Source organism: Gorilla gorilla, chromosome 12 (assembly GCF_029281585.2).
Source record: "Gorilla gorilla gorilla isolate KB3781 chromosome 12, NHGRI_mGorGor1-v2.1_pri, whole genome shotgun sequence".
Lineage (NCBI taxonomy): Eukaryota > Metazoa > Chordata > Mammalia > Primates > Hominidae > Gorilla > Gorilla gorilla.
In genome coordinates, this window is record NC_073236.2 from 77,866,983 (window position 1) to 77,880,957 (window position 13,975).

The 13,975-nt window shown below is 43.7% G+C and overlaps 1 protein-coding gene across 2 annotated transcripts in view; it reads right to left on the reverse strand.

Moving 5' to 3' along the window:
* The window catches only part of COMMD1 (copper metabolism domain containing 1), a 245,162-nt gene that overhangs the window by 218,553 nt on the left and 12,634 nt on the right, over positions 1 to 13,975 (reverse strand). The window contains exon 1 of one of the 2 annotated variants that reach the window (XM_004029294.5): positions 9,548 to 9,786. The exons of the other annotated variant lie outside the window; for it this stretch is intronic. Within the exon in view, the coding sequence (XP_004029343.4) occupies positions 9,548 to 9,727 (180 nt within the window). The 5' untranslated portion in view covers positions 9,728 to 9,786. Of the gene's footprint in view, positions 1 to 9,547; positions 9,787 to 13,975 lie in introns of those variants that run through there. 2 annotated transcript variants of the gene reach the window in all.

A 13,975-nucleotide genomic window follows, 5' to 3' on the forward strand; every position in this document is an offset into this window, starting at 1 on the left:
GAGCTTCGAGTGCTGGGTACAAATGGACTAAATTCCTAATACTACCTTCCAAATACTGCATTTTAAAATCACAGTTGAGATGATTAAATTTTTAAAAAGCTAAATACAGGCCAGACATGGTGGCTTATGCCTGTAATCCCAGCACTTTGGGAGGCCAAGGTGGATAGATCACTTGAGCCCAGGAGTTCAAAACCAGCCTGGACAACATAGGGAAACCCTGTCGCTAAAAAAAAATTTTTTTTAATTAGCCGGGCATGTTGGCACACACCTGTAGTCCCAGCCACTCAGGGGGCTGAAGTAGGAAGATCGCTTGAGCCCCAGAAGTCAAGGCTGCAGTGAGCTACTATGATCACGCCACTGCACTCCAGCCTGGTCAACAGAGCATGACCTTATCTTTAATAAATAAAATTTAAAAAGCAAAATGCAGAAAGTTATGTACAGTATACTCCACCTTGTGTCTGAAAAAAAGAAAAGGCTGTTGGCTAAACATAGTAGTATATTGTTCTTATGAGAAGATAACTCTTGGAAATTTAAAACATGATTCAATGAAAAATTCAATTAAAAGGCCAGAAGAGGCCAGGTGTGGTGGCTCAGGCTTGTAATCCCAGCGCTTTGTGATGCCAAGGCAGGAAGATCACTTGAGTCCAGGAGTTTGAGACCAGCCTGGGCAACATGGTGAAACCCATCTCTACAAAGAAATACAAAAAATTTAGCCAGGAGTGGTGCCACACACCTGTAGATCCAGCTACTCAGGAGGTTCAGGTGGGAGAATCACTTGAGCCCGACAAGTCAAGGCTGCAATAAACCATGTGCACACCACTGCACTCCAGCCTGTACAACATACTGAGACCTTGTCTCAAATAAATAAATAAATAGGCTGGGCGCAGTGGCTCATGCCTGTAATCCCAGCACTTTAGGAGGCTGAGGCAGGAGGATCACTTGAGCCTAGGAGTTGAAAACCAGCCTGGACAACATAAGACCCCATCTCTATTTTATTTTTAATAATCAAAAAAACTAAATAAAATAAACAAGTTAAATAAAGCCTATAAAAGGCCAAGCGTGGTGGCTCATACCTGTAATCCCAGCAATTGGGAGGCTAAAGAGGGAGCGTTGCTTAAGCCCAGGAATTTGAGACCACCCTGGACGATATGGGGAGATTCTGTCTCTTAGGCAGGCATGGTGGTGAGCATTTACAGTTTCAGCTACTCAAAAGGCTGAGGTGGGAGGATCATTTGAGCCCAAGAGGTCAAGGCTGCAAGTGAGACATGATCATGCCACTGCACTCCAGCCTGGGTGACAGAGTGAGACTATGTCTCTTAAGAAATTTTTAATCAATTTTTAAATGTGTTTGAAGGCTAGAAGATAAAGTTAAGGAAGTCAATCAAAAAGTGGGAAAAAAACACATGAAAAATGGGGTAGAAAATAAGAGAAAATTAGAATAATCAGTCTAGGAGGTCTAACATTTGAAAAATCAGAGTGCAAGAAAGAGACTAGAAAAAAAGAGATAAAATAATCTGGGCTGGGTGCAGTGGCTCACGCATGTAATCCTAGCACTTAGGGGGGCCAAGGCAGGCGGTTCACTCGAGCTCAGGAGTTGGAGACCAACCTGACCAACATGATGAAACCCCATCTCTACTAAAAATACAAAAATTAGCCAGGCATGGTGGTGCACACCTGTAATCCCAGCTACTTGGGTGGATGAAGTAAGAGAATTGCTTGAACCTGGTGGGGCAGAGGTTGCAGTGAGCCGAGATCATGCCATTGCACTCCAGCATGGGCAACGAGAGCAAAAGTCCATCTCAAAAAAAAAAAAAAGAAAAGAAAAGAAAGGAATTTGGCCAGGTACAGTGGCTTACGCCTGTAATCCCAAACATGAGGCCCAGGTGGGTGGATCACTTGAGGCCAGGAATTGGAGACCAGCCTGACCAACATGGTGAAACCCCATCTCAACAAAAGCACAAAATTTAGCCAGGCGTGGTGGCACACACCTGTAATCCCAGCCAGTCGGGTGGCTGAGACACGAGAATCGCTTGAACCCAGGATGCGGAGGTTGCAGTGAGCCAAGTTTGTTGCACCACCGCACTCCAGCCTGGGCAACAGAGTGAGACTCTGTTTCAAAAAACAAAACAAAAAACCCCAGAAAACAAAAACAAAGTGCTGAAATACAGGCATGAGCCACCTCGCCCAACCACAATTATTTCTTGTAATCTTTTCCTATTATCATTCTTAACATCTTATTACTATTTTTTGTTTTGAGACAGAGTCCCGTCTGTCGCCCAGGCTGGAGTGCAGTAGTGCAATTTTGGCTCACTGCAACCTCCACCTCCGGGGTTCAAGCGATTCTCCTGCCTCAGCCTCCCGAATAGCTGGGACTACAGGTACACGCCACCATGCCTAATTTTTGTATTTTTAGTAGAGACAAGGTTTCATGGCTAATTTTTGTATTTTTAGTAGAGACAAGGTTTCACTATGCTGGCCAGAATAGAGGTCATTTTTAATTTACTACAGATCTCAGGAGTCTAAAGAACAAGCTAGTGAAATTCCTCAAAGAGCAAATAGTCCCCATTTCCAATTTGTAGATATGTATCAAGTAACCAACTTCAAAACATAATTTATATATTATATTGTTTCCAATTTTATTTATTTATTTTTTTTTGAGATGGAGTCTCCCTCTGTTGACCAGGCTGGAGTGCAGTGGCACAATCTCCGCTCACTGCAAGCTCCGCCTCCCGGGTTCACGCCAGTCTCCTGCCTCAGCCTCCCAAGTAGCTGGGACTACAGGCTCCCACGACCACACGTGGCTAATTTTTTTGTATTTTTAGTACAGACGGGGTTTCCCCATGTTGGCCAGGATGGTCTTGATCTCCTGACCTCATAATCCGCCCACCTCGGCCTCCCAAAGTGCTGGGATTACCGGCATGAGCCACCGCACCTGGCCTACAATAAAACTTTATTTCTAAAGACAGGCAACAGGCCAGATTAGTCCCACAGGACATAGTTTGCTGACCCCTGGTTTAGAGTACTACATTTCCTAGCTTTCCTCATACGGTAAGTGGTATATGTTTTCTCTCTATGCCAATCCTTTTAATAGCAATCTCCACATTTAAACACTCTCAATTCATTCACTTATTCTACAAACTTTTACTAAGTGCCTACTACATGCCAGACACAATATTAGGTATAAGGAATAAAGAAGAAACAATAATAATAATAAAGTCCTGCCCTCCTAATGCTTACATTCTAGTAGAATAGTTAACAAATAAATAAGCTGATAAATACATAATATAATTTCAGGTAATACTAAGTATGAAGAAAAAGTAAAGCCAGGTAAAAAGTAAGAGGAAGGAAGGATGAGGGTCTTTATAATATAAGTCAGGGAAGAGCTCATAGGAAATGACATTCAGGTAGAGAATGAATTAAACAAACGAACAAGCCATATGAATATCTACAGGAAAAACACTTCACATGATTAAATAAGGACAAGATTAGAGTGCTGGAAATGAGAAAATGAGATCAGAGAAGTGAGTAAGGGTAAGATCATGTAAGGACCTGTGGCCTAGGGCAAAAGGACTGAATTTTATTCTAAGTTTGATGTGAAGCCAGGAACATGAAATAGTTGAGAGCAGGAGAGTAAGGAGGTACAACGCACTTTTTTAAAGGATCACTGGTACCTATGCAGAGGACAGACTGTAGAGGGCAGGAGTGGAACAGGAAGGTCACTATATGCTGTTGCAAGTATTTCTAGACTTCTAAAATAGGATCTAGGCAGGATGGCTCATGCCCGTAATCTCAGCACTTTGGGAGACTGAGGCAGGAGGATCACTCGTGGTCAGGAGTTCAGGGCTACAGTGAATTATGACTGCACCACTGTGCTCCAGCCTGGGTGACAGAGTGAGACCCTGTCTCTAAATAAATAAATAAATAACAGAGTTTTGCTCATTGCCCAGGCTGGAGTGCAGTGGTGCCATCCTGGCTCACTGCAACCTCCACCTCCCAGGTTCAAGCCATTCTCCTGCCTCAGCCTCACAAGTAGCTGGGATTATAAGCACCTGCTGCTACAACCAGCTAGCTTTTTGTATTTTTAATAGAGACGGGGTTTCGCCATGTTGGCCAGGCTGGTCTCGAACTCCTGACCTCAGGTGATCCGCCCACCCCAGCCTCCCCAAAGTGCTGGGATTACAGGCGTGAGCCACTGAGCCCAGCCTGGATAAATTAACATTTGATTGATATAAATGAGTACTAGAGTATATGAATTAGTAATAGACAACACAAAATGAGAATTTTCATTAAAAAAAAAAATTTTTTTTTTTTGAGATGGGGTTTCGCTCTAGTTGCCCAGGCTGGAGTGCAATGGCGCGATCTCGGCTCACCACGACCTCCCCCTCCCGGGTTCAAGTGATTCTCCCACCCCAGCCTCTCGAGTAGCTGGGATTGCAGGCATGAACCACTACGTCTGGCTAATTTTGTATTTTTAGTAGAGACGGGGTTTCTCCATGTTGGTCAGGCTGATCTTGAACCACGGACCTCAGGTGATCCGCCTGACCCGGCCTCCCAAAGTGCTGGGATGACAGGCGTGAGCCGTGGCGCCCGGCCTAAAATTTTTTGTTTAAAATTCCAATAAGAAAAACAAAATCATCACCAGAGGGCAGTAGTGAATACAGACTAAGGTATACAAAAGGTGATTGATCTTCATAGTTAGATTATGCTCTTTCAGTAAACTGGGATTTACTGGAATTGAGCATATCCACAAGGTTAACAGCAATAGCAATAAAGATCATGCAAACTCATACCTATAAGAAGTTGAATTATAATGTGAGCAAAAAAAGTAGATTAAAATAGCAGTGTTGGGCCAGACGCAGTGGCTCACACCTGTAATCCCAACACTATGGGAGGCCAAGGAGGGTGGACTGCTTGAAGTTAGGAGTTCGGGACCAGCCTGGCCAACGTGGTGAAACCCCATCTCTACTAAAATACAAAAATTAGCTGGGTGTGGTGGTGGGTGTCTGTAATCCCAGCTACTCAGGAGGTTGAGGCAGAACTGCTTGAACCCAGGAGGTGGAGCTTGCAGTGAGCCAAGATCGAGCCACTGCACTCCAGCCTGGGCAACAGAGTGAGACTCCGTCTCAAAAAAAAAAAAAGGGGGCAGTGTTTAGCAACTGCCTTTTATATATTTTATATATAAATACAAGAGTATTTATCTATAGGATGTTATCTCCTTAAATAAACACACCATTCCCAATTCATTGACTTCATTGTTCCTTAGGGTCTACACAAAAATAAAAACTAGAGCAAGTGAATGGCCAGCTTCGCATATCTACAAGCAGATGAAAGGTTTGTCCTTTTGTGATTAACAGGCAAAGCTAGAGATGGTCAATGTCCCAGTCAAGTAGGATAGGAGGGCTCCATTCTAAACAGAAAACAGAACCAATACAAAAGCCAGGAATCACTACATAACACCTTGGCACACAATATGAAAGTCAGAGGGAAGGGCTACAGCTCAGGGAGCACCTGAACCTGAAAACATGGCCTGTGAAATATATTGCCAGGCAGTTGGCAATAAGGAGGCTGTTAACACATGTGTCTGCTGTATCCCCTGCTGGGAGCTACATGTCCCCTCCTTCCTTCCTTTGCTTCTACCCTCTTGTTACCCTTCATTTTCACTTTCTTCACAGACCATGATATTACATAGATAATTGAAAGTATGAACTCTGTTGTCATTTATATGAAAAATGTACATCCTGCTTAAGAGCAGCAATAGAAGTTAGCAAGATTATAAGAATAAAAGGTTGTTTCATTTTTTTCTTGCCTCCTCCACCAATACTCCACATTGCCCCCATATTGTGATCAAACTGGACTATTCACCATTTCCTGAACCTGCTTTTTTCCTACCCCACCCATGCTATGTTCTTAATTCAGAATCCTGTATACGGCTACCCTTCATCTCAGTCTAAAATATGCTATACTTTCTTCAAGGGCAGCAAAAATGGCATATCCAAGAAGCCTGCCAGAAAGAACTGATATCTCTTAATCTATCTTCAGGTGCTTACTCACAATTCTATTTACAAATACAATCACATCCTTGCATCATGCTTATTTGTGTATGTTCCCTCTTACTGCAGATAGAGGTTCTATCTGCAAAACCTTTCAGTGTAAAAATCATGTTTGTGCCAGGCGCGGTGGCTCACGCCTGTAATCCCAGCACTTTGGGAGGCCGAGGCGGGCAGATCATCTGAGGTCGGGAACTCGGGACCAGCCTGACCAACGTGGAGAAACCCCATCGCTACTAAAAATACAAAATTAGCCAGGTGTGGTGGTGCATGCTTGTAATCCCAGCTACTCAGGAGGCTGAGGCAGGACAATTGCTTGAACCTGGGAGGCAGAGGTTGTGGAGAGCCGAGATTGCACCATTACTTACACTCCAGCCTGGGCAACAAAAGCGATACTCCATCTCAAAAAATAATATTAAAATAAAAATAAATTAAAATCATGTTTGTTTTTTATGTTTCCATAAGAATTAGAGAAATTTGGCAGGGCTCAGTGGCTCACGCCTGTAATCCCAGCACTTTGGGAGGTGGAGGCAGGTGGATCACGAGGTCAGGAGTTCAAGACCAGCCTGGCCAAGATAGTGAAACCCCGTCTCTACTGAAAAACAAAAAAACAAAAAAATTAGCCAGGCGTGGTGGCTGGTGCCTGTAATCCCAGCCACTCGGGAGGCTGAGGCAGAGAACTGTTTGAACCCGGGAGGCAGAGGTTGCAGTGAGCTGAGATCACGCCACTGCACTCTGGCCTGGGCAACAGAGCGAGACTCGTCTCAAAAAATAATAATAATAATTACAGAAATTTAACCCTCAGTGTTGCTTTTAAGTTAAATAAAGGCTGGGTGCAGTGGCTCACGCCTGTAATCCCAGCACTTTGGGAGGCTGAGGTAGGCAGATCATGAGGTCAAGAGATCAAAATTATCCCGGCCAACATGGTGAAACCCCATCTCTACAAAAATTACAAAAATTAGCTGGGCGCTGCAGTGCATGCCTGTAGTCCCAGCTACTCGGGAGGCTGAGGCAGGAGAATCACTTAAACCCGGGAGGTGGAGGTTGTAGTGAGCCGAGATGGCGCCACTGCACTCCAGTCTGGCAACAGAACGAGACTCCGTCTCAAAAAAAAAAAAAAAAAAGAGTTCAATAAAGATTGGAACTGAATGTCATCCTGAGCCCACGGTTTCAGCCCTAAGTAAAACAATCAAAGGCATATCCCTTCGTTCCTCAGACTAATCAGTGTGCTGCCAGGCACCTGCAAATCTTCTGTTGCCTACTCCCAACGCCAAGAGAGCCATGCCAGCTCCACAACACAGAGCCACTCGAAAACTTCAAGTATCCTGGATATTATTATTCAGCAATGTATTTCATATAAAGTAAAGCCAGATGCAGTGGCTCACACCTGTAATCCCAGCACTTTGGGAGGCCAAGGCGGGCAGATCAGCTATCAGGAGTTCAAGACTAGCCTGGCCAACATGGTGAAACCCTGTCGCTACTAAAAATAAAAAAATTAGTCAGGCGTGGTGGTGGACACCTGTAATCCCAGCTACACGGGAGGCTGAGACAGGAGAATCACCTGAACCCGGGAGGCGGAGGTTGTAGAGAGCGGAGATCACACCATTGCACTCCAGCCTGGGCGAGAAAAGCAAAATTCCATCTCAAAATAAAAATAAAATAAGAGAAAGAGTTTTCAGGCAAACTGTTCCCTGGGTATCCTGCTGTTTTATCTCCTAACAAAACAAATGAATCAAAATGTCATCCACCTAGAGAGGAGAAGTAGCCCCCAGTGTTTGGAGATTCTAAAGCATTACCTACACATGTGCTGTTGTCTCTTCTTAGCCTGCAGAAGAGATACAGGCCTCATCCCCATAGGAGACCAAACACCTCAAAAACCCAGATGTCAAATTTTCTAGGAAACTCTCTCGGACTGCTCAAAGAGTAAAATTTGATAGAAATAGGAAGCATTTGGCCGGGTGGGGTGGCTCACGCCTGTAATCCTGGCACTCCAGGAGGCCGAGGCAGGCGGATAACAAAGCCAGGAGATCAAAACCATCCTGGCCAACGTAGTGAAACCCAGTCTCTACTAAAAATACAAAAATTAGCTGGGTGTGGTGGCGCATGCCTGTAACCCCAGCTACTCGTGAGGCTGAGGCAGGAGAATGGCTTGAACCCCAGGAGGTGGAGATTGCAGTGAGCCGAGATCGGGCCACTGCACTCCAGCCTGGCAGCAAAGCAAAACTCGTCTCAAAAAAAGAAAAAACAAAAGAAATAGGAAGCATTCACTAGTGATTTATGACTGATATCAACTAAGATTACTTAGAATGTCTAGGATCACACCTGAGATATTACTTCTTACATTTCCATGAGACAGTCCATTTACTGTGTGAAATATTTGTTTTCATTTGCTTTTTTTCTGGATTCAAATCCTGTAGGCAAAATCAGTTTTAAAAAATACAGAAGTGCCTTTTAAAGAATAAACAGCTTTGAAAAAATAGCAAATTCAAAAGGATAGTGGATTAAATTTCAACACTGACTTTAATCAAAATGAATTTTAGGCTGTTTAGATTCCCTGGGTCCGTTTCTTAAATCTTTACAATGGGTGTCCACTATATAAGGGTTTTTTTCAAGAAACAAATGAAACAACATGTAAAACATCTCAGTACGTTCCTAACACATAGGAGACCTACAAAAGTCAGTAATTTTTTTACAGTTTGTCTCTAGAGTACATTGACACTAGATTCATTCCTATAACTAGTTCTCGGTCTAAATAGAGTTGTCCAATATGATGGTTATTAGCCATATGTGACTACTGAGCACTTAAATTTGGCAAGTCTGAGATACGTGCTTTAAGTGTAAAATACTGGATTTCGAAGACTTAGTGAAAAAAGTAACAATAAATCTTGTCCATATTCTGTATATTGATTACATGTGAAGTGATAATACTTTGGCTATTCTGGATTAAATAAGATATATTATTGAAATATTAATTTCACCTTTTTGGCTCACATATTTCTATTGGACGATCTAGTCTATACTTTGACTTCAAGCTGGTAATTATGCTCTCTTAACCACGCAGTGGACTGCTTGACAGATGTCACTCGGGCTAAGCCACCCCTTATCCAGCAGACACTGGCTCATTTTAACGCTCCCAACTTCCACAACCGGGGAAAGCTAGCGACCTAAAACTCTTAATTTTAAAAACACCAGATCCCACAGATCTGCTGAGGAAACGCAACTGTTACCAAGAGACAGAAATGTCTTGAAGGAAAAACCCCCGTGGGTGTCAGTCTACCGGGGGACTGGGAACTTCAGCAGAAAAAGTCACCCTTAGGAAAGAGAGAAGGGGCGACAGAACGAGCAAATCTGAAGGAGCCCGATGTGGAGCCCACGGAGTAGAGGTCTGAGAAGGAAAAGCCTTTCAGCTTGTGGGGACAGGGGAAGGCGAGGGGGGCGAGTCTGAAGCCAGCGGCCAAGGCGTTCTGCTCCAAGCCGGAGACTACAGAAAAGAGCAGTACCTTAAGAATCCCCCTCATCTTTGCCAGAAACGGGCGGAACTCCTCGGGTGGCACCTCTGGATATAGCTGGCTCCGTAGCAGCTCCTCTGTGATGCCGGGGTACCCGTGGAAAGTGTCCTGGGCCAGCGCATTCAGCAGCCCGCTCAAGGTCTTGCCACCCTCAAGCTCGCCCGCCGCCATGCTCTGCGAAGGCCCCGCCCCGCAACAGCTGAGCCGTGCCCCACCACGGCGGCCGAGATGTGCCTAAATAGCCTGTGCAAAACCATCACGGGGAACCTGGAGGCAAGGCTTCCCCGGGGGTCAGAGTTGGCAGCTTACAGCTTTGCTCTGCAACACCCATCCCCTTAGGATACCTCCACGGAAATATCCGTTTGGTTCCAGTAGGGTCACTTTGCTTCCCCTGATCCCCTTCATCACTGCAGAGCCTACTGGAAATAAAGATTGCTCGCAGAGATTACTGGAGATGGGGTAGCAGCCTATAAGTTTGGCAGTTTAATTTTTAGATGGCTGTATCTCATTCCAGGACTTGCCAACCCATTAACTGAATAGGATCGATCACTCAGATTTAATCTCTGCCTAATCCTTACCTGTCATCCTTTTTTTCAGGAAGTTTAACTATCTCCTGATTACATAATGTTTTTCTTTGGGTTGTTAATTGCCTTTTTATATACACTTGTCTTTCCAGCTAGATCAGTGGCTCTGCTCCAATGTTCTTTTATATGACAAATATTTTGTTAACACCTTATTTACTATCCTGAAATGAAATGCATAGCTAATATAACTTCCCACCCATATAATTTGAAGAAATCAATATATTATTCAGCCATAAAATGGAATAAAGTACTGATACATGCTACAACGTGAATGAGACTTAAAAACAGGATTAGTAAAAGAAGCCAGACATAAAAGGCCAAATATTGGACATCCATTTATATGAAATGTCCAGGATAGACAAATCCATGGAGACTGAAAGTAATGTAATAGTTGCCAGAATCTGGAGGAGGGGACGAATGGGTAGTGACTGTTTATAGGTACAGAGTTTCTTTGGGGCATGACGAAAACATTCTGGAAGTGGAAGCACAACCTTGTTAATATACTAAAACCCACTGAATTGTACACTTTAAAAGATTAGTTTCACAGTATGTGAATATCTCAATTTAAAAATCAATTTAATGACCTAATTGTAATTTATCATAAAATGAAAAGGAAAGTAATTTATAATATAATATGTGTGTTTGGGTACACCTATACTAGTTGACTAAAAGACATACAAAGTAGCCAGATGTCTGCATCTTTACATCTTTATGTAGAACCACCTGTGACTTCTACAAATGCAAATTGATACAGGTGTGTGGTATTGGTGACTCCAGAGGGAGGGCAGTTGCTTCTGGTAACATGATGTTCTGAAATGTTAAGAACTGATGTTCTGAAATGTGAACAACAGTTGGTAAAGTTTACAACAAAAAACACTCTTTCCTCACTCTACAGTCATTGCAAAGCTGGAATATTCTGTATATATTAATGCTAAACTAAAAATACATTGTGTTGCCGGGCGCGGTGGCTCACGCCTCTAATCCCAGCACTTTGGAACCCCGAGGCAGACGGATCACGAGGTCAGGAGATCGAGACCATCCTGGCTAACACGGTGAAACCCCATCTCTACTAAAAATACAAAAAAATTAGCCGGGCCTAGTGGCGGGCGCCTGTAGTCCCAGCTACTCGGGAGGCTGGGGCAGGAAAATGGCGTGAACCTGGGAGGTGGAGCTTGCAGTGAGCCGAGATCACGCCACTGCACTCTGTCGCCTGGGCGAAAGAGCGAGACTCCGTCTCAAAAGAATAAAAATAAAATAATAATAATAATACATTGTGTTTCTATATAAAATAGAGTTTGACTTTAGGCTTAGATAATAACAAACAGGTTTTTCACCTTTATGAACGTACCCTGCATGGGAAGATGTCTTATATATCTGACCTCTCTCCCACCTATTCCATTCCTACCTTTCCTTCAAAGTGACAACTGAGGTCGGGCATGGTGGCTCACGCCTGTAACCCCTGCACTTTGGGAGGCTGAGGTGGGTGGATCACCTGAGGTCAGGAGATCGAGACCAGCCTGGCCAACATGGTGAAACCCCATCTCTACTGAAAATACAAAAATTAGCCAGGCATGGTAGCACATGTCTGTAGTCCCAGCTACTCGGGAGTCTGAGGCAGGAGAATTGCTTGAACTCAGGAAGCAGAGGCTGCAGTGAGCAGAGATGGTGCCACTGCACTCCAGCCTGGGGGACAAGAGCAAAACTTCGTCTCAAAAAAAAAAAAAGTGACAACTGAAATGCCCCTTTCAAGGCAGTGCCACATTGTTGAGAATCTACTCATCTAGACTACTTTAATTAATGTTTATCCAGTAAAGAGGTATTCTTTTTTTTTTTTTTTTTGAGACAAAGTTTTACTCTGTTGCCCAGGCTGGAGTGCAGTGGCACAATCTCGGTTCACCGCAACATCCACCTCCCAAGTTCAAGTGATTCTCCTGCCTCAGCCTCCCGAGTAGCTGGGATTATAGGCATGCGCCACCACGCCCAGCTAATTTTTGTATTTTTTGTAGAGAAGGGGTTTCACCATGTTGGCCACGCTGGTCTCAAACTCCTGACCTCAGGTGATCCACCCACCTCAGCCTCCCAAAGTGCTGGGATTACACGTGTGAGCCACTGTACCTGGCCAGAGGCATTTTTTACAATAGAAAAAATATATTTCTTTTCCTAAAATAATTTTATAAAAGGCAAATTCAGAGTTGCTTCCATGGCTCCAAGTAAACCAAACTTAGTGACAAACTATAGATTGTTTTACATGTACTTACAGAAGTTGCAGAGAATGGTTGGTGAAAAAGAAAAAGCATAAATCAAAAGGTGGCAAGCAGAAAAAGCACTATTAAACACGTAATTTACAAATTACCCACCAGAAAGGCTGCACCTATTTATTTCTATGAAACCTTAGTAACACTGACTGATATTATTCTTTTAATTTAATTTAATTTAATTTTTGAGACAGAGTCTCACTCTGTTGCCCAGGCTGGAGTGCAGTGGCACGATGTTGGCTCACTGCAGTCTCGACCTCCCAGGCCCAAGTTATCCTCCGATCTCAGGCTAAGTAGCTGGGAATATGAGCACACACTACCGTACCCAGCTATATTATTCTTTATAACCTTTGCCATATGATACCTGAAAGATATTATCTCACTGTTTTAATTTGCATTTCTTAAATTTTGAAAGTAAATTTTTTTTACTATATTTATTGGCTGCTTATATTTCTTCCTATTTCCTTGTCCATTTTCTATAGGGGTTTCTGTCACTTCAGTGATTTCTTTTCTTTTTTTTTAAGGTGGAGTTTCGCTCTTGTCGCCCAGGCTGGAGTGCAATGGCATGATCTCGGCTCACCGCAACCTCCGCCTCCCGGGTTCAAGCGATTCTCCTGCCTCAGGCTCCCAAGTAGCTGGGACTACAGGCGTGCGCCACCACGCCTGGCTAATTTTTGTATTTTTAGTAGAGACGAGGTTTCACCATCTTGGGCACGCTGGTCTCGAACTCCCGACCTCGTGATCCACCTGCCTCGGCCTCCCAAAGTGCTGGGATTACAGGCCTGAGCCACCGTGCCCAGACACTTCAGTAATTTCTAAGAGCTCTTTATGCATAGAAATATTAGTGCTTGTTACCTACATGCAAATATTTTCCCCAAGTTTATATAGTCAAATCTAGGCCGGGTGCGGTGGCTCACGCCTGTAATCCCAGAACTTTGGGAGGCCGAGGTGGATGGATCACGAGGTCAAGAGATCGAGACCATCCTGGCCAACATGGTGAAACTTCATCTCTACTAAAAATACAAAAATTAGCTGGGCGTGATGGCGCGTGCCTGTAGTCCAGCTACTTGGGAGGCTGAGGCAGGAGAATCGCTTGAAACCAGGAGGCAGAGGTTGCAGTGAGCCAAGATCATGCCACTGTACTCCAGCCTGGTGACAGAGCAAGATTCCGTCTCAATAAATAAAATAAAATAGAGTCAAATCTATCAACCTACGCAGAAAAAGTCTGGAAGTTTATTCACCAACATAGTTATAGTGTACATCTCTTAGTAACTGAGGATGGCTTTCTGCTTATCTGATTTTTCTAAATATCTACAGTGTACATGTAATACTGTTGTAATAAAAAGTTATTTCATGAAAAAATTAAATAAGTAGTAGGTCCTAAAATAAAATTATTTTTTGTGGGGGGAAAGAGTGTCACTCTGTTGCCCAGGCTGGAGTACAATGGCAGGATCTCTACTCACTGCAACTTCCACCTCCCGGATTCAAGCAATTTTCGTGTGTCAGCCTCCCGAGTAACTGGGATTACATGTGCACACCACCACGCTGACCTAATTTTTGTATTTTTAGTGGAGATAAGG